Genomic DNA, 22586 nt, shown 5'->3' with positions numbered 1-22586 from the left:
TGCGTTTTTTACCAATTCTAAATCTCATGAATGGGTTTCCTAAGATCTCTGATGAGTTCTAAGCTTGGAACAACTGCTCTGCAGGTTAGCACTATATTTTTCCCTACTCGGACCTCCTGTAAATATTCCAAAATTATAGGGACTATCTCTTACTGGGACCTCCTGCAAATATTCCAAAATTATAGGGACTATCTTCTACTGGGACCTCCTGCAAATATTCCAAAATTATAGGGACTATCTTCTACTGGGACCTCTTGCAAATATTCTAAAATTAAATGGACTGTCATCTACTGGGACCTCCTACAAATATTCCAAAATTAAATGGACTATCTTCTACTCGGACCTCCTACAAATATTCCCATATTAAAGGACTATCTTCTACTCGGACCTCCTACAAATATTCCAAAATTAAATGGACTATCTCTTACTCGGACCTCCTGTAAATATTCCAAAATTATAGGGACTATCTCCTACTGGGACCTCCTACAAATATTCCCATATTAATGGACTATCTTCTACTCGGACCTCCTACAAATATTCCCATATTAAAGGACTATCTTCTACTGGGACCTCCTGTAAATATTCCCATATTAAAGGACTATCTTCTACTGGGACCTCCTGTAAATATTCCAAAATTAAATGGACTATCTTCTACTCGGACCTCCTACAAATATTCCCATATTAAAGGACTATCTCCTACTTGGACCTCCTACAAATATTCCAAAATTAAATGGACTATCTTCTACTGGGACCTCCTGCAAATATTCCCATATTAAAGGAATATATCCTACTCCAATATTCAAAAATTAAAAATCAATGTAGTTTTAAAGTAATCATTTAGTCATAGTCATCGGCTGCTATCAAGGGTTCTATCAAAGTTTTATGAGATTCTATTAAAGTTTTATAGGATTCTATTGAAGTTTAATGAGAATAAAAGAATTTGAAGATATTCTTTCAAAGTTGAATTAGAATCTTTCTATTCAAAGATCTAAGAGATTTATTAAAGTAGTAAGACATTCTATCAAAGTTTTATGAGATTCTATTCAAGTTTTAAGAGCTCCTAACAAAGCAATATTTCCTCTGAAAGTTCCAAATGTCAAACTCGAGGATAAAATATAATCACTAATCATCACCTGATCCCCAGCTGGCAGAATCTTCATTCGTGGGTCATCATTTCCCTCCGCACCTGAGCAAATTAATCAAATTAAAGGGACTGTAGGCAATATTTCATGTCGTCTTTTCTGGCATGAAAAGTGTTAAATTCTGCCAATATTCTATTTTTAATCCAAAGCAGAAACCCGAAAGTTAATTTCCGAAAATATGGATACCTATTTAATTATATTTTATGTCAGGATACAGTTGTGAATCTTTAAATGGTTAATCATTTAAAATAATGTCTACAATCCCATTAATTGATTAATTAGATGTGCCTGGTGTCCAGTAGTATATGATACTTTATACTCTAGCTAATTACCCAGTTGCATGATTGATCAACTTTAAGAACAGATTGATTCGTGCAGTTGGGATTTATTCTTCTAAGAATAGACGACTTAAAGCATTTTTTCTAGGAAAAATTTTATTTTGATACAGGTCCGGATCCAGGCCATGAACCTTTTTTCAACAAAGAAAATTTTTTTTAAATCTTTTTTTTGTCGCTTATTTTTTGCTAAAATTTGATGAACCGTTCACAGATTTGGAAGTTTTTAATAATCAATCATTAGTCAACGGTTGAAATTTGTGTTTTTAGAGCAACCATTTTTTAAACAGGATTTTTTGGGATTAGAGTATTTCCGGCGAACCCGGATCCTAAATTACTACCAGGATTAATTACTTTTTTCAAGTTCAATCTTTAAAGATCATATAAATATAAATCTTAATAAAGTACGTCAACACTTTGGTATTTTAAACTCAGGCTACTTGATGCAATAAAATTTATTGTTTAAAGTATTAAAGTTCTGAAACATTGGGTTGCAAAGATATAATGTTTATAAAATTATAGTTTGTGGTGAGTGTATTTTTCTCCGTCACTGTTATTTTTGGGAAATAAGCTGATTTGTCTATAAAGGTTCATATTTCATATTTATGGGGGGGCTCTGTTAACTAATTTCAAAGTTTAAAAATACGGGAAAACTGAATGGGGAATATCTAATAATAAGGGAAAACTAAATGGGAAATATCTAAAAATACGGGAAAACTAAATAGGGAATATCTAAATATACGGGAAAACTGAATGGGGATTATCTAAAAATACGGGAAAACTGAATGGGGAATATCTAAAAATACGGGAAAACTGAATGGGGAATATCTAAAAATATGGGAAAACTGAATAGGGAATATCTAAAAATGCGGGAAAACTGAATGGGGAATATCTAAAAATACGGGAAAACTGAATGGGGAATATATAAAAATACGGGAAAATTGAATGGGGAATATCTAAAAATACGGGAAAACTGAATGGGGAATATATAAAAATACGGGAAACTGAATGGGGAATATCTAAAAATACGGGGAAACTGAATGGGGAATATCTAAAAATGCTCGGATTTTTGTGAAGCTCCTTGAAATTTGATACAGCCGGTTTATACCCTAAAAGAATCCAAATACGGATCTGAATCCAAATATGGACCTGAATCCAAATACGGATCCGAATTCTACTCCAATACGGATTCCATCCGGATTTTAAATATTCTATAAGTTTAACATTTTTCACAAATCATGTTTTTCAGCATATGGTCCTCATTTTATCCGAAAATCGTATGCGGAAACTTGATCCATTTCCAGAACATTTCTTGTCAGTTAACCCACAAAGAATGAAACTGTAAACATGACTTGAAAGACTTGAAATCCTTCAGATATGACGTAATCCAATGTTCAAATTATGTATTCTGCCTTGAATAGAGTTTTAATGGCTTATTAACTGATCTACAAAAGAAAGAAACCTCACAGGGCAAGTTTAAAGTTGAAGGGAATCATAAATATAAGGAAACAGACAGGATGAAATCCGTACAGTCATCGTTGAAGTGTCAGAAACCCTGTGCGCTTTGTATTTTTAAAACAAACTGTTTTTTGTTGGTTTATTGGATACGGATCCGTGGATCCTCGTATTGTTGCCGATCATCTCTTAAAATTCGCCAAGTTTCATGATTAAATGTTTTGAATTGAAGTATTCAACATTAAATAGAATATTGTCAGTTTGGATGATAATAAATGATCAATGGGATAAAAGGGTGGAGGGATTTCCAGAAACTCAATTAATTAATAATTAGATGTGGGTGAGCAATTGTTGGCTGAGATTTGTAAAAATCCCTAATTTCACTCAGGGGGGGTAATGGACTGCCAACCCCCCCCCCCCCTGAAACCGCCTACGGACGCAATACGGACTATATGGACTATATGTAATAATATTATCAATTATTTCTATTAAAAATGCAAAATAAGAATTTAAAATTTGAATATAAGGTGTTTAATACTACAAATTTTATACAAAATTGCATATATATGAATTTTCGTATAAATTTTACACAATTTTATATCAATTTCTCGAGACAGAAACATCAGATAGATGTCTTATATGTATCGTTCAACGCCTGAGATTCTCAGGTTTCATTCTATACCCCCTTTCATTTTTCCTTTACAGTCCTTTTTATGTACTTGTACAGAATTGTCGTCCACCATTCATGAAACCCGGTTTTTGAAACTGGGTTTCAGAAATACACTCTGTCTTATTATTTCTGGCTCTGAGACAATACTATTTATTTTCTCAACAATGTTATTTTCTTCTCCTTACAATACCAAGGATCCATCAATGCAGGGAGGGAGTTGTGGGGGAAGGGTANGGGAGCAAGGGGGGGGGAGGTTAATTGTTAGAAAAATTGTTTTTATAATAACTGTTTAATATCATAGAATAATAAACAGTAAGAACTTATTAAATTTCTTGTTCCTGTTATATAGTGGTCATTTCGTCAATTTTCCTTTATTCCTCAAGCTTTAGGGACAGTAGAAGTAATTTGAAGTAACCCTCCATCTTACGATTGATATTCCTGATTCACAACGTTACCCAGAAAATCCTTAATCTAATCGATAATATCGATAATATTGGTTTACTGACTTGAAAAGTGTTTAATTCAAACAATCTAACCATTGTTTCTTAAGCAAGAAATGCGCAAGTTTTTATGGGTACCATTAATGTGATCCGGACACAGTCATTTTCCACCATAGAGATTTAAACTTGCTTTTTTCAAATATATTTCACCCACCAAACTGATAACTCGTCTTAAACTCTAATTTTTGAATACCTATATCTTATCAATCAACCTGATGATGTAAACCTTAGATATTTCAAACTTTGACTTTAAAATCTAGCAGAATAATATAAGTTTGAAGAATTTGGGGAAAGTGTTCAGTTCATTTATGTGCGGGTTACTCTATCCCCCCCCCTCCCTCTACCATCTATATAATAAAGCTCTTCTGTATATATATAAAGTTGTAATCTCTGTTAGTCTGTCTGTTTGTTTGTTTTTCCGATCATAACTCAGGAGCCCCTGGACCGATTTGCCTCAAATATTGATTGGAGGAACTAGAGAGAGCCAGGGGAATGTTCTTAGCTTTGTTTTGAGATTCTAAGTGAGTTGGTCGAGTTTTATTTCGAAAATTTTGTTTCCCGGTAAAATCGACCAAGTGCGGGTAAACGGCGGGAGTAACTAAGAGTAACCTAGGCAACGCTGGGTTCCCAAGCTAGTCGCTTGGCTTATCTAAGTTTAAACAGTTTTAAACTTTAAAAGAAAAATCTATTTTCATAAAAATCCGCAATTATATCTTGAAGATTGCGAAATCATGAAACAGTAGGATACGATTAAATTATTTTTTAAAAAGTTGTTGATAAATTTTTAAATATAAAATTTTTCAAATGTTGAAGTCAAGCTGCCGAGGAGTTTTTTAAACACGAAACAATGGGCGGGAAAAAAGACTGACAATTTTTAGGAAACCCAGGGGTATGGCAGGAGTGAAATAGGCAAAAATATTTAGATTTTTTTCCAAAGGGGTTTTAAAACTTGGGCTATGTCCAGTACTTTTATATTTGAGAAATATTCGACAATTTTAGCTTTATTTTAAATCTGAACAAAATTCTCAATATCTTTAGTAATATTGACAGCACAAAAAAGACAGACCACATTTGGGAAATCCTAGAACTATGAAAATTGTGTAAAAGAAGGTTGACTACTAAATGTCTTAAATAAATGCAATGACGACTTTCAAATTGTCTTGTCACTGTCATGTTTCGTGGAAAACCCTGCATTTGATAAATATACTTACATAGCACAGCTCCCAGCAAAAGAAAATTTGTTAATTTCATTCTTCTTAAAATATTCATATTTGCCCAGACCTCGAGATATCACAAACTAAGATAATTTAACAAATTAATAAGATTTAAAGATTTTTTTCAATAAAATAGAAAATTTAAATTTTAATAAAGATCATAATATATGAAAGCCTACAAAAAATATTAAAAAGAAAGGCAAAGAAAGAAATATTAAAAGGAAAAACTGAATTGAAAAATGGTTAAATTTAAAAAGAAACAAAAATAGATAAAATAATGATAACGATAAATATAAATAATTATCTTTTTACTTGTTACCCCCCCCCCCCAAAAAAAAGAACAAAAACTTCTTTAATCCATGATTTATTTGTTTTAAAGGGTTTATTTTATCTTTTATATTCAACCTTATATCCCTATATCTTTGCAACTTTATGGTGTAAAACTTTAATATCTTAGAAATCATAATTTGAAAATTCAAAGGTCTACTACATCAGGTTGCAAAGATATCAGGATCAGAAAATCAAAAATGAGAGTAGACGATGCGCAAAATAATAAGTAAAATAATAATACTGTCGTCCTTCCCGTCTCATCTGTTGTGTTTATACCTGAATGTACTTTGAAAGCAATACTGGAAATATTTAGATAGTTTCTGCTCATTTTTCTATCTAATTGATTTTACATTTTCTTTTTTCATATTTTCCCTCGGCGCTCTACATTTTTCTTTTCTGAAAAAAAAGATTATTTGTAAAAAAAAAGGTTTACATAATTTTTCATTCTTGCAGTTTATTATTGCAGATTATTTATTATTTGTGCAAAAATGCAAAAAGTTTTAACAGGAAATGCTTTTGCAATGTTAAGTTTTAATCCATTCAAAGAGGGTCAATTCACAATGATACCATGAAGAGCTCGCTTTAATTAATCAATAATAAGGAAGATATCGTCGTTTTTCTTGCTTGAAAACTGTGTATTTTGTTAAACCTTAGGTCTAACTAAATGATACATGGTGGGGGTTGAAAAATGTTTATTTCATGGTAAAAACTTGTTATGGAATATATGGGAGCGTTATTACTGTGTAGTTAGTTTCTGTGGGAGGATTTAGGGAGCTTCTAAACTGCTGATATTGACGAATCTTCAGAACATCAAGGAGCAGTCTGGAGCAGAACCGTAGAAGGCTGCTTCTGTAGGGAGCTGATTGCAGCCGGTATAGATGAACCGTTAGAGCTGTCTGAAGCAGAAACGTAGAAGGCTGCTTCTGTAGGGAGCTGCTTGAAACTGCAGGCGTAGATGAACTTTCTGATCCAGGACTTGGTCCGAAAATGATAACTCTATTCTGATTTTAGAATATCTATAAAATCCCCTTTTGATGGTACAGAGTTGGTTTAGAACTCCGGAGCTGCTGGAAGATTAGCTACAACTGATAATATCATCTTTCCAAGATTTCAACGTTAGGTTTAAGGCGTAACCTTAACCTTGAGTCTATACTTAAAAATACACAGTGCTCACAGGATGTTCACAAAAAATACAAACATATAAATACATTTTAACTATTCATAAAAGCACAAATATCAATGCTTAAAGGATATGTTACAATCGTTTGTGAATTTTACAAAAAAGGAGTTTTAGTTTATGTAAACACCCAGCAGAGTTCCCATATACAGAAATAATTGATTCCAACCATGATCTGACATTCTTTGTTAAAAATACGCACTTTGTACTCCGTTACAATTTATCTCACATTTTCTGAAGTAAAAAATCCGCAAGCCACAATTATATCTATTTATGTCGGGTATTATTAAGTGCGAAAAATACCCGGCATTTTTATTTCGCACGCATGATACCCATTTCAATAATATATATAGTTTTATTCTATTTTACTCAAATTATTTAAAAGCAGGTCGATAAAGTTACTTATTCACTCTGCTGTAGGGTGATTAAGTAACTTTATCACCCTACAATGAGACAAATTAGGTAGGAAATTTGAAATTTGAATAGCAGGGTGAAAAGTTACCTTTTCGCCCTGTTGATAAATTCCATCAAATTGAAGGAAAGAATTATCAATATTTTTAAGAGACATCATGAATATCTCATTAATTATTGACCAGACAGTGCTTTAAAGGGTACTGTTGTGAATAAGAGACATCATGAATATCTCATTAATTATTGACCAGACAGTGCTTTAAAGGGTACTGTTGTGAATAAGTCGTGTCACTAAAATTACGTCTCCCGTCCCTTTAGGTAGAATTGAACCGATTACAATTCTTTATGAAAATTTAGCGCGTTTTTTGCTGGATGTGTTCTAAAGTGAAAAAACCCCCAAAAAAAATCAAAAAATTTCGACATTTTTTTTACGAAAACCTCAGTCAAGTATTTATTTGCTTTCTGAATATAAAATATCATTATGTAAACATAACCAACATTTCAATCAACTTAACAAACATATATTTGATTAAAACTTAATTATTGATGAAATCATTGAAATAATAAAAATCGAGAACTGAGGCCCTGTATCTTGGAATCTATAAATCCCTGCTCGTATCTTTTCTGCTTTCAGCGCTATTGGTATTTCAGCGCTATTGGTATTTCAGCGCTATTGGTATTTCAGCGCTATTGGTATTTCAGCGCAATTTGTATTTCAGCGCTAAATATAAACGTTCATCTTATTTTGTTCTTAATTTTTTGTAATATGTTTTATTTAATCCATTTCTTTTTAATGGTAAAATATTGTTTGTACCAAGGTTAAATTTTTTCAGTCTCATCTTTTTAAGTTCATAATCTACTTTTAAAAAAATAATTTCTTCTATACTTTGAACTTTAGGTTTGGTAGCAGTCTTAACACCGACCTGGGCCCGCAGCTACTGCTGTTGTGTCCAGGAAAAAACCGGAGCGGGCCCAGGTCGGTGTTAAGACTGCTACCAAACCTAAAGTTACGTCCAAAGTAACTGAACTGAAACCTATTAAAACTCCTGCTGAACAACCTCAGACCCCTGTATCCAAACCTCTTCACAATATCACCAACAAGAGTGTCACAGAGACTCAGTCCTCGGCCCGTAAGGCATTTGATCTGAAGGCCAGTCTTGCTAAACCACTTGGATATAAACCTCATCTTGGCAAACTACCGACTTGGGGAGATAAGAAGAAGGTCAGCGGAAAACTTAAACGGAGCCTTATCTCCGGGAGTACTGGAACCAAAGTTGAGGTTCATCTTATACGTGGAGGTAACAGCAGGAAAAAAATTGGCAAACTACCGACTTGGGGAGATAAGAAGAAGGTCACTGAGTAACGCAAAACAGAGAGGACTAGGAATAGTATCCGCGGAGTTAGAATGAATAAGAGAGCAGCGCTGCTTCTTCAAAACAGGAAGATGGAGTAGAATTGAACAGGCAGAATTAACGATACTTGGAGCATGTTGTATCGTATTGTAATTTTGTTTTAACCTATGTACTCCGAATGTACAAAGTATTGTACCTTATTATTAAACAATATACGCTTATATATTTTGAGAAAAAAAATATCGTAATATTCATATTTTTGTTCAGAAATGTTTATACTTTATGATATAAAAATGAGTATATTATGTTTCGAAATATTTGTAAATAAACTGGTATAAACTTTATCTTATCTTATCTTATATATGAGAATTCTTGTTTCGTTTTTTTACTTTTACATACTTCACTATTTTTATTTTGAGATAATAACAGTTTTTATCGTGGCAAGAACTTCATGATAATGCCAAAAATATTTTTGTCCAAAAACATTGAGAAACAAATGATAAAGTTAACAATAAAGTTTGTCTTGTACGTTCGTCTATTTGTAGCTCAAATAACGCCAAAATGGCCAAATATATAAGCCATCATAATTGACCCCCCAACGAATTTTGGGGAAAAACACATGGGTACCTGGGGGTAACATAGACTAAAAAAAAATTTTAAAATAGTTTTTCTTCAACATCTCTTTTTAAAAATTCAAATTTTTTCTTCAAAATTAAAAAAAAAAGTTTTATTACACGGGCAACGCCGGACACTTCAGCTAGTCATTTATAATTTCCTAAAGGCACCTCGAATTCAGAATTTGGAGGAGGAGGGCCGGGGGGGGGGGGGAGCAAAGCTTCTTGAATTTTGTATTATTTCAGTAACACCCGAGACAGTCTGGAGTGAATATTATTATGAATTTAAGAAAGGGAGGGAGAATGAAAAACCAAAAATGAACACCAAAAAACAAGTTTTATAATCCAGTATGATAATTTTTACCTAAAAATGTATTTATGTTCCATAAAAATCATAAATTTTTCCCAATACAACGAAAAAAAACCTAAAAAATATACTATATAACTTCTGGAAACAAAAAAGATATTCAAAAGTGGGGGAATAATTTTACGAGAAAATATACGTCCCTGGAGACAGATACAGACAGTAAAACCCCATCTATCATTTTATCATTTACAAACCTTTAATATATCCTGCTATAATTATATATAATCAAGGTTAGAAACTTACAAACTTAATAAATCTATTTAATCTTTTTCCCTGTCCTATACAATCATAAGCTTTATGACTCTTTTCTGGTTTATATTGTAATTTTTAAAGTTTTTATTTTTGAGTAACCCCACCCTCACCCTCTTCCCCTTGGAACATTAACCATCTAAATTATGAAAATTGGTAAATTGGCCCCTAGCCTGCTCTATCCACATTGCTCGGCCCAGAAAGAGTATTAAACTAAGCTAAACCTAAATTTATACTAATTTTGATGAAATGTTTTAAAATTAAAAGCCTGCCCTAGCCGCAGCGCTCGGCCCAGAAATTGTCCTAACCTGCCCTAACCCTGAAATAATACAAAATACATATTTTTTGTTGAAAATAGTTCAAATCTAGGTCATGTACAAAACTGATAGGAGTGTAAATATATTTGTTTTCGCCCAAGAGACAGAAAGGAATGATTGGCATTAATATTATCAACAACATAATTGAATATAATTATTAATTAATATCATATTTCATATTTTTCATATTTTTATTCAACTACAAAGCACGAGATAATACAAATAAAAAATCACAATTTACTATGTAGTTTGGACCCGCCTAACCAGAGTAGGTTGTTTTAATTGGTTGGCCCACTATAAACGAATGAGAATTGCAGATAAAAACAATGTACATTGTACATTTTAAACATAAGAATGATAATAAATCAGGTAAAAGGTAAGGAGGAGGTGAGGGAGTATAAAGAAAAGGGAGGATACTCAGCGTAAGGGTTGGAACAGAGGGTAACATAAGTTATTAGAAAAATGGTTATGAACTACAGGGTGAAAATATCGAAAAGTTTAATCGGTTGATAATTTTGCTTAAAGAATTGGATAAAACTACATATTTACTTAAAGCGAAAATTTCCTTCGGGAGAACTACACTTCACCGGAAATTGACTTTTCCTCGTGTTTTCTCGACTTTTTATGTAATTTCGTCCCTCGCTTACGCTCTCGTTATGAAATTTCATCAAAAAAGTTCGAAAACACTTGGGAAAGTAAATTCCTGGTAGTTCTCCCTGGTAAATCCTCGCTAACAGTAAATAAATAGTTATTAAATGCTCCTCCTCTGGTGAACACTGAACACATTAGAAAGCAACGAGAAACTTTTTACTCAAAATTCATAAGTATTTTCTACTAAAAATCATTGATTTTTACCAATTGAGAAAATAAAACCCTAACAATTTTTTCAAACCCAAAAACTTAAAATATGTCGAAAATATGATTTCCAAAGAGAGGGGTGGGGTGATTTTTCAAGGAAAATTATAAATTTAGGATTTTTAAAATTTTTTTTTGCTGAAGTCGATTTCTAAAAATTTCATATCCGTCTGTTATTTTAGTCTTGAAAACATAATTAATTTGATCTTTTAGAAAGCAGACATAAACAATAAACACTGGATTATATTTTGTTAAAAACAATTATCATTCTACCCCCCCCCCCTCACCCCTCTTTCCAAATTATTCTTCCCCATCAGAAAAGATGATGCTAGTAAACTATTTGTGGTCTATTGACCCAGATTTGAGAAACTTTTAGGACTTTCGGGGGAAAAAAATCTGAATGAGAGAAAAAAATGAGACAGTGTTGATGTCAAATCTTTTCTTTTTTCATTTAAAAATGGATTTCGTGAGATTTAAACATAATTTCTCAGCTTGCATTCCCTCTGAAATCAGTAATCAAAAGTGCATGGAAAAATTAACAAAAATTGGAAAAATGGATTTTTAATTCTTTTTCATTCTTTCTGTAAGAAATTGTTAATATATTCATCCCTATAGAATAGTAAATTTAAATATCTTATCCAACCTGCATATTATGTTTTAAAGCTAGGAATAAATCTGGATGGGGGGTCTCAACCCCCCCCCCCCCACCTACTTCTATCTATATGTATGTATATTTTGGTTGCCTATTAGTACTTCTGTCTGCTCAATCGTATCCAATAAACGTCAAAACGACCAACCTGAGTAGGTCAGAAATAAAATTGCTATCAGGAACGTTTCATGGTCGGTAAAAGTTTTAAAATCTTCCTTGCACAACATTTTGATTTGTTTTAATAAATTTCAAAACCCAAAATTAAGAACAGAAAAATCGGCAAAATTTAAATAATTTAGTTTTTGCAGATCACAAAATTAAAAAACTGTGAATGCTTTCAAGCCAATGTTTTCCCAATTACTCCATATAAACCTAAAAAGGTAAAACAACCAGGTTGAGTGTTAAACCAAAGTCCAAGGGGTTGCGATGCTTAAAAGTCGTTCCGGTCTAGATAAATGATGGTTCTCTAGCTGTATCTCTGTAAGATTAAATTTATCCTAGAAATGTAATAAATAGACAGATATTAAACTGTGTAGAATTGATTACATCTGCTAGAGCACAGAATGAGAGAGAAAAGAGTAATCTTAAATGATACAAGATATGGAGTTCCCGCGACTTTGCCCAGGTTTAAATTTCTATTCATAGTCACAGTTTACCCGAACTACATAAATATCTATTTTAGGTGAAGTTGCCCATTGAATTTTTAATGTCACCTTCGGTCTAACACTACTCATGGTTTCCTTTACAAAATTCAGCCAATTTGGTCTAGCCTTCTGGCCAGCTATAACTACATAAAAAGATATATAAATGAGCAAAGAGCTTTATTAAATGGAACTGGCTGAAGTGCCCGGTGTTGATTATTTTACGATACAAGTCGTATATTGCAACTTTCTCAATTTGTATGGACTCTACGTTCTTCGGTTCAAGTCGTTTTTAACAATTTTCTCCTTATAGACGCAACAGATAGAAGTAAGATTAGTAGTGATCAAAAGCGATTATTTTTCGCCATAAGCCTATAACCCTTTCATTTTTCGCGAACACTCCCTTTAAAAGGTCTACATTTGAAGAGGAATTATTTTCGAAAAAAAGAGGAATTATTTTCAATAAATGTGGAACTAACATCTACTTTTTTACTCTACAGAGGTTTGGTCCATCACCATCACTGAATTTTAAATGAAAAAGAGTATCTTCGTTTTAGGCATTTTAGAGATTTTTGATTGGGGGCACTTGATAGAACAACGATAATGTTTTTAACTTAGTTTAAAACTTCAAAGTCCACTTCCAGGTAAAGATAGGTTCCCAAGCCAGTACTTAAAAAATGTTGATCCAGGAATTCGCAGTTTTTAATTTGTAACTTGTTTATTTTATGCATGTTTGATTGTATAATGTATTATTCATATAACTGGATAGTATTAATTTAAGAGACTCTAGGTGGTTTATGGGAAACCAAGGGGGGTTTACAGGAAACCAGGAGGGTTTGAGGAAACTAGGGGTTTATGGGAAACCAGGATGTTTTAAGGGAACCAGGGGGTTAACAGAAAACCAGGGATTTAGAGGAAACCAGGCCGTAAATAGGAAACCAGGTAGTATATAGGAAACCCGGGGATTTACAGGGGGTTTGTTGGAAACCAAGAGGTTTACTGGTAACCAGGAGGTTTTGGAAACCGGGGGTTTTAGGAAAGCAGGGGTTTATAGGAAACCAGGGGTTTATTGGAAACCAGGAGGTTTACAGGAAACCAGGGGTTTACAGGAAACCAGGGGGTCTAAAGGAAACCAGGGGGTTTTATAGGAAACCAGGAGGTTTACAGGAAACCAGGGGGTTTACAGGAAACCAGAAGGTTTGTAGGAAACCAGGGGGCTTATAGGAAACCAGGAGGTTTACAGGAACACGGGGGTTTACAGGAAACCAGAAGGTTTATATGAAATAAAATAAAAGCAAATAAAAGGGGAAAAAATTAATTTTATCTAAAAAAAAATCTAATTATGAAGAAGGATAAAATTTAATGCATTTTTTTCATAAAAAAATTAAAATTCAACATTAAATCTAGTTAATTCCAGTATTAAGTAATTTCCAATATGTAATCTCCATCATGTTATTTTAACAATGAAAATTTGATATTTCAATAAATTACATTTTTAACAAGGAAACAAAGCCTTTGTCTTTAATATTAATTTATTTATATAGGATCAACTTACCCTTTCCTCTACCTTATGCGTGAAACGGATGTCATGCTAGTAAATATTGTGTAAAACAAAAATAGTAAAATGATAAAAACCAAATTGTATTTTCTCTACATTGTGATTTTTATATATTTTGAGAGAATTAAGATATTAGATTTTTTTAAATAGTTAAAATAACATGGCGTCACATTTTTACCTATCTTTATTCTTTTTTCTTAAAAATAACGTGTAATCTTAAAGTTGATTTATTACATTAATAATAGAGAAAAACATTGTCATTTTGTAAATTTTCTTTTTTCTTAGGCAGATTTCCAAAAAAACATTTAATGAGCATCACTGTCAAGTCAGAGTAGGCTTTAACTTTCGATCCCAATTGTAAATTAAACAAAATAATTTTGTTTTGTCTCTATCAAACATCTCTGCAAGTTTAAAGATTATTACCTTATAGAAGAAAGGTTTAATGAATATTAAAGGAACCAATAGGAACTGAAATATTGCCTCAAGCTCTAATTTTCTTATTAATGTACAGGGTTACCCAAAAAGTATGGGACAATAAAGACGACCTCAAACTTTAAAAAAAGACGATTTTAAGGTTAAAACAAGTTTTCTTTCTTAAAATAGTCTTTAAATGGCTTAGTTAATGATTTGGGAATCATTAAATCTTAAACATTTTTAATAATGACTAGCCTTAGAGGGCGCTTCGCGCCCATCTTCTAAATTAATTGTGAACATGTTCTCTTTGTGTACATCGTAAAACAAAACAAAAATAATTCGCGGATTTTCACAAAAAATTTTGTGGATTTTCAAAATTTTCAAAAATTTAATGAATATCGAATTTTGATGGAGACAAATATTTGAAATTTTGATCATTCATAAACCTTCTCTGTGGTCACGTGATGTCCCACAAAAAATTTGGGCCCGATCGGTTCAGCCGTTTTGACGTTTATTGGATACAAACAGACAAACAAACAAACAAACAGACAGACAAGCCAAATTTATATATAGATTTCTGCTATATCTATAACATTGAAAGTTTTAAATGTAAAAGGTTATAGAATATTGTATTGAACATAGAAAAAATAGGAAAAAAAAGATAAAAAGGATAAAAATGATTATTAAATTAAATTCCTTTGTAAAGTTTATAAAGACTGCGGTTGTAGTCCTAGGCATGAAAATTGTATAACTTTTTAAATTTAGTTTAAAAAAAGTAATTGGGAAAATTCTCCAAGATTGTGTAAGAGCTTACAATTAACCGTAAGAACTCTGTAAAGAAAAACGTATGTTTTATTTCCAGAATAAAACTTGAGTAGGAATAAATAGTATATATATACAGACACTATACATACATAGTACATGAGAAATCTGGGCGGGTTTTAAAACTGACAATCTAAGAAATAAAACAAATGTTGAATCCCTCCCACCCCTTACCCCCTCCTTCCCTCCCTTTATTATAATTTCCTGTATGCTGAACCCTTATACATGTATCTGTCTCATAATATGCTGTTAAATTTTAAAACTTTGAAACTTTGTTATATGTCTTCATTGTATTTTTATCATTAATTCTGTTATCATTTAAATCATTGTTAAATTGTTTTTATCATATTTCATTATTACTATTCATATTAGGTACAGTTTTACATTTTTAAGAAACAGGGGAATATAAAGGAGGGGGGGGGGGGGGAAAAAAAAGCTCCAAAGCTAAGAAAACTAAGCCCCCCCGATTTAAATTCCAATTTCCATATTGTCCACTGTAGTAATTCAGAATGACACTTTAATATCTTCTTTTTTCGAAATAATTGCTAACTAAAGACACAAAGAACAACCCCCGGCCCCCCATACCAAGCTTAAATTGTTCTGGGGGAAATATCATCATTAGAATATTATCTAGGTTATGTATAAATATCTATAATCTTTAAAAAAATAACTATTTTCACGATTTAAAGAATAAAAAAAATATTCAAATGGCTTTGAAATCACAAATAGGCATAGAAACTGAGTTTTAGCCACAAACTCTGATTTCTTAACTCTTATATCTTTGCAAGCTGATGTCTTAGATCTTTAATAATTCAAACTATGTTTCAATTCTGTTCGATCAAATTGTTTAAGTTTGAAATCAATTAAGTTTACACCATCAGGTTGCAAAGAACACCCTCCAGCAATTCTCTTTATATTGATTAATTAACAGGGATTGGAAAATTTGAGTTTGTGGCAAGAGTAATTAACTAAAGAAATTCACAGCTTTTCGATTAACAGTCGATTTAATTAACAGACATCACAATTTAGATTCACGTTTATAACAATTATTGATTGGGTCAAAACTTAAAAATTTAATTTCACTTCATTTTAAAGAATTTTGAATTGTAACTGCCATCAGATTCAAATAAACAACATAGTTTAAATTCACGGTCAGTATGCTTGGCTAAGACTCTATCAGGCCTTTGGGTGGTGGACATCGACTGTTCATATTTTGGTCCATGCCGTAATATCTTCAGACAGGTGTGCCTGGTGGCCCATGCCGTCCTGCCCATTAATTTAGATTTCGGCCCCTGCCGTAAGGGCAGAAAACAGCCGTGACGGTACATGCTTTACTTGACGGTTTGAACGCGAGGCTTCTGGCTCGGACCGAAGAAACCATTGGTTTGGCGTCCCGGTACTGCATTTAACCATTCCCATGCCGATCCGGGCCCAGGTCACGTGATATCAAGGCTCAACTGCCTGAAATCCGGCTACAGACCCTCTATTACAACAACAACGCAATGTATTATGTAATATACAATTCTTCAAGAGCTTTTCTTTGTCACCAAGTGATGATAAAATTTATGATATGCGCAACTCTCTTACTCGTCAGTCGTCATCCCTCGGGTCAGATCGTTCCTCATCATTCCTCATCATCGGCCTCCTCATNCTTTTCTTTGTCACCAAGTGATGATAAAATTTATGATATGCGCCCCTCAACGAGTCATCCCTCCTCATCCCTCATTCCTCATCGTTCCTCATCATTCCTCATCATCGGCCTCCTCATCCTCCAAACCTATATAAAGTATACAGTTTCACATTATAAACATAATAAATTGTTTAATAATGCAGATAATGAACATCTTTAATTATATTTCTATGTAAATACTTAATATATTAGCATCAGCGTTTAGTTATTATAATGATGTAGCAGGAATAAGTATAAAAAATTAACTTAAATGTAAAATACAAAAAATAACCTTTAAATTCAACCATTAATGTCTTTAAGACATAATACAAATCTAAATTTTAGTTTAAAGTTTTAAACATTATACCAAAGTGATAACAAAACTATCGTAAATTAAGTTTTTTTTAATTATTTTGTAATCGTTCTAGTTTTATTATAGCATAAACATTGTTTTCAAATTAAATTTTAAAGAAAGCATCAAAAACAACATTTTAAAGCATCAAAATTGAACTGAGTATGCAGTGTTGTCGAAAACTTCTTTAGGATTCATTTGAGACATATTTCACTTTTTAAAGATCTGTAAATCCTGAGTTTGAGCGCAAATTCGACGTTCAAAACTCCTGACTTGGGGGTGGATACGCTTTCAGAATTAGTTTTTTTTTTAATTATTAAATAACGACAACGAAAACTAAAGTAAATAGATGGCTAGGAACATATTTCACAAAAGAAATTTGTTAATAAATCAATGCTAAAATCGATTATTTCGTTTTCCTTATTAAATTGAATTTCTAATTTTCTTTGAATTTATTCGCAGATTTCTTCAAATTCTTCAAATGTCGTCTTTTCAATAATAACTATAGAAAATCTGCGAACATCTTTGTGAATAACGAGAAACTAGAATAATGAGATAATAGAAACTAATAATTGAACAAGATTACTTATTTTCGATGATAAGATTAATTTTTATTTTCTCCAAATGTTCCTAAACATGACGTCTGTAGTTTATTGTAGAATATTTTCACATTTTATGACGTCGTTAATTAATAATTTAAAAAAAAACTAATTCTGATAGCGTATCCACCCCCAAATCAGGAGTTTTGAACGTCGAATTTGCGCTCAAACTCAAGATTTACAGACTTTTAAAAAGTGAAATATGTCTCAAATGAATCCTAAAGAAGTTTTCCACAAGACTGCAGTGTCCTCTGTTCCAACTACCTTACATAGCCGGTCACTCCCTTTAATGCTTTTAAGAAATCCCTCAGAAAGGGCAAGTTTTGGCAAAGAAGAAGATGCCCCCCGCTTTTTTTAGATATAATTACTCAGGAATATTAAAATTACCAAATTTCTTAATATTTAGTTAAAATGGCAAATAGTTAATAGCCTCAAGTTAGAAGTTAATGGACTCTAAAAGAAAAAAATAATTTAGGGAAATTCAAATCTTTATATGAATAGAAAAAAACATTGATGTGGAATGCATACTTTGACATTCTTTTTGACTAAGCAACAAATATTGTAACTTAGAATCTGTCTTGAACATTTTAAAAGAAGAACTGAGATATGTTTGTGTCTTAAGTTAAATGATATCTTTAAATATTTAGAGTCACAATCGTATCAAAGTCATTCTCTTAAACAAAATTCACCGAGAAAAATGTGACTTAGAAATGATTGGGTCTGAGAAGGTGTTTTTGTGACTCAGAAAGTGTCTTAGACAAAGCTGTGACTTAGAATTTTGACTTAGAAAGTGTCTTAGACACAAATTGGTCTGACAAGTAAGACTTCGAAATTATTCTGACTTAGAAGTAAGACTTAGAATAAGCCTTGAATATAATTAAGCCAGACAACCATGTGATTTAGACATAAATGTGACTGAAACGGTGTTCTAGACCTTATTAAGACTTAGAATACTTAGAATGCAGGGTTTAAACACAATGAAGCCTAAAAAACAAGACGCATACATAGTTTTGAGTTTTACAATGTGTCTATGACATATTTGTTTCTCAGAATTGTGACTTAGAATTTTGATATAGAAATAATTTGGTCTCAAAAGTATGATTTTGATGTAACTGTGACTTAGAATGTAATATGTCTTACCATGACTTAAACATGGGTTTTAGTTACAAATGTGTCCTAGACATAAGTATGTCTTATGAGTTTGTTTTTAAAAATTGACTTATGATTAAGTCTTAGTCATAGTTGTGCATTGATTTTTTAAACTGAAACTTTTTATCAAACTAAAATTACTCTAAACAGTTTACCATCCAGTTTTAATGGATAATCAAAAATTAACTTCTTTAATTACTGATTGATACTATTTCAGATTAAATCGCTTCTCCTAAACATAATACTGTTCTGAGTGTCCAATGAAGAATAGTATTTAAATTTTAAAAAGTCATAATCTTTGTTTTTCTGTTTTTTGTCTGTTTATATGTATGTCTGATCATAACACGTGACACCCTAGACGATGTTGCCTTAAATTTAAATTAGGGAACTTGAGAGACCCACGAGATCGTTCTTAGCTTGGTTTTGAGATTCTAAGTTGAGTGGGTCGACTTTTAAAGTGAAACATAGTTAACATTGTAATTTACGACCAAGCGCGGGTAAACGGCGGGCGTAACTATGAGTACCCTGGGCAACGCAGAGTTCCCAAGCTAGTATATAACAAAGTCGTAATCTCTGTTTTTTGTTTTGTTTATATCTCTGATCATAACACATGAAACCCTGGACGTATTTGCCTCAATTTTTATTGATGAACTTGGAAGAACCACAGGAATGTTTTAGAAGGTTGACCTTTACAGGGAATACTTAGCTTCTATAGGCAGAGCTGGGGTTCTAACTTCCAAGCTATCATTGTGTGAAGTATATTTCAAAAATTGAATATTTAATCAAACTAAAAAAGTAAAAATTATTTTTCAGTTTTAGAAAAAAAATTAAAAATTAAAAATCTATCTTTTATTTACATTAACTAAAATTTTTCAGATTAAATCGTTAATTCTAAAAGTTATAATTATTGTTCAGAAATGAGCAATGTTGTATCTTAAAGGTATTAATATTTTAATAATATTTTAGTAGGCCAAACTGTCGAAATAAATTTTTTATGTATATATATATATATATATTTTAAAGATAATAGCTGAAATAAGATCATATTTATTCTAACAAAAAGATGTTTTATAGTAAGCACCATGGAGCCAAGTTACATGTATATATCTATATTGTTCAAAGAATTTTGACTACTGAGGAAAGTCATCAGACGTGAAACATTATGTTTAGTATAATTCTATTTGAACAATATTTGTAGTTATATATATATATATAAATGTTGTGGATAAAATATAATGCTGATATCGCAAATAAAAGAATGATTGAAATCTTGGCTTGAACACTAGTTTGGCAGGAGGATACGCTGACATCGTATTATTGATACTCCCCCTCCCCCTTACCCTCCCTCCTCCCTCATCCTCCCTTACTCCCCCCCCTTCCTTCACCCATCTTTGGAAGGTTATAGTTTATGCTGACTACATCTATTCTTTGCATAAGGAAAGGGGGGGAGGTTCGGAGAGGTCTTCTTTGGTGGGAGGGAGGGGGTTGCGCGGGGCGGTGAGCAGATAGTGAGTTAATTGAAAGTTTGCCTCCAAAGTGGCCCCAAAATATTTTTTTGTTAGGGGGAGAAAAAAGGATTTCTCATCCTGATACAGGGCCGGGAGGGGGAAGGTGGTAGGCTAGGTAGGGGGAGGGGGAGGTGTTAATGGAATATTAGGTTACTGAAAGATACTTGTAATTTATATTGCACGCGTAATTAGTTTGTTTAATGGGAATACTATACTATTCTACTACATGTGGAACAATACCAACAAAACATTTATTTTAGAATCTGAATGCATACAAAACATCAAATAACAAATTATCGAATGACAAAATGTCAAATAACAAAACGTAGAAAACTACGAAGTGTTGAATGTTACAAAACGTTGAACGATACAAAACTTCGAAATTTTAGAACGCCGATAGTTGGGTTTTCGTCTTTTTGACGTTTTGAAACCTTTAATTTAGCAATGCATGTACATTTTTAATTATTCCCAGCAATATAACTGACATTAAATTAACTTCAAATTGACATATTTTTAGGGTGTTTCATGTCATTTTGACATAACAAAAAGACATCAATTTAACGTAAAAACGAACCCCCTTTAAAGGGACTGTATAGGAAAAATGAAAGGGGGTATAGGCTGAAAGCTAATCACTTTAGCTCTTGATCGCGACCCATGAAAGTTTGATCTGATGTTCCTATCTCGAGAAATTGATATAAAACTGTGTTAAATTATACAAAAGTTCATATATGTAGAATTTAGAAAATCTTAAACTTAAATCACGTGACCAGAACTATCACCAATGGCGAGCAAGTGTCTCCGCCTGTATCACGTGACCACTTTACTGCACTGCCATTGGTGGAATTTGTGGTCAAGTAATACGGACGTATAGATAATATTATGAATTAAATCTATAAAAATAGAAATAACAAAACTAAAATTAGAATTGGAGTAAACGTAAGTTACAATTAGCTTTCTCTGGGATATCGTCGTTTTCAAATTGGTTGCATATTTGCTGAATTTGATCTATTTAAACCCTCTACTTTTATTCAAAATTGTATATATATTAATTTTCGTATAAATTTGACAAAGTTGTATATCAATTTCTCGAGATAGGAACATCAGATATAACTTCCATGGGTCGCGATCGCGAGCTAAAGTGATTAGCTTTCAGCCTATACCCCCTTTCATTTTTCCTTTACAGTCCCTTTAATGTCAATAGAACGCCATTTTATGACGTCAGAGTGATTTCAAATATCCTTATGTTTGTTTGATGTCATTTTGAATGTTTTATTCATCATAATGACATGAGTTGACGTAACTCCTAAAGAAGATCCTATTTACAATACCTAACATCTCAATGAGGTTCAAATCATGTCACATAACATTTTGTGTTTGTATCCAATTTACATCACTTAACATCCCAAACCTAAATATTTCATCCAGAACTATGCATGCTCATGTTATAATCTTTATCTTAACCTAAAGAGAGGAATTCTGCTATGCATTTTCAACATTTAACTACAGTGAGTGTGGAATGACCAATGAGTTTTCAGCTCGGAGAAAGTAAGTTCTGGAAAAGAGATTCAAAACATTCATTTTTCAACCATATAAAAATTATTCAAGAAAAGGGATATAAAAAATCTAAAATAATTAACCCCCAAATTTGCGTGGAATGTTTTCTTGTCAGGGTAAAACAAGCTCCATGGAAGAGTATACAATCTTATTTGATAAAACCTTGATGCTCTTTAAACGAAAAATGAAACTTTCTGTGACATCCTCTTTAATTCTTCAATTAAAACAAAGAATGAATTTTATTATTCAATTATATCAAATATGAGATTTAATTTTACTTGATGTATTCACAATACAGTTCTTCTTTATAAGCCAAGAAGGTATAAATTCAATAAACAAAATATTTGATTGTGATAAATGATTATCAGTGTTGTTATTACTACTTTCTCTTTTTGATAATGTACAGGGTCTTCCTTTGGGAAATAAATGACGACTTTTATATCGTCTTTGTTCATGCGGGATTATTTTGTAAACATAATTTTGTAGTACCACCAACTAGGTTATATTTCATAGAGTGAGGATGTACGCTAATTCTTTACTAATTGTACAGACCGTGCACAGACTACACAGACTGCTTATCTCCTTTCACAGGCTGGGCTACCATCCTACGTAGGCCTAAGTTGACCTGGCACGACATGCCACGTTTTTACGATAGGTTTTAGAGTGCCATGTCACGGCCACTT

The 22586-nt window shown here is 32.3% G+C and overlaps 1 protein-coding gene across 1 annotated transcript in view; it reads right to left on the bottom strand.

Annotated features, from left to right (window-relative positions):
- LOC111712064 (fasciclin-2-like) overlaps positions 1–6038 on the bottom strand; it is a 29838-nt gene extending 23800 nt beyond the window's left edge. The window contains 4 exon segments of the mRNA XM_023486574.1: positions 40–116; positions 1134–1186; positions 5314–5399; positions 5923–6038. Of these exon segments, the coding sequence (XP_023342342.1) occupies positions 40–116; positions 1134–1186; positions 5314–5353 (170 nt within the window). The 5' untranslated portion in view covers positions 5354–5399; positions 5923–6038.
- Between the last annotated feature and the right edge of the window lie 16548 nt (positions 6039–22586).

Source organism: Eurytemora carolleeae, unplaced genomic scaffold, assembly GCF_000591075.1.
Source record: "Eurytemora carolleeae unplaced genomic scaffold, Eaff_2.0 scaffold1234, whole genome shotgun sequence".
Lineage (NCBI taxonomy): Eukaryota > Metazoa > Arthropoda > Copepoda > Calanoida > Temoridae > Eurytemora > Eurytemora carolleeae.
Note: the sequence above shows the minus strand (reverse complement) of the source record. Positions and strands in the feature narration are given on the sequence as shown.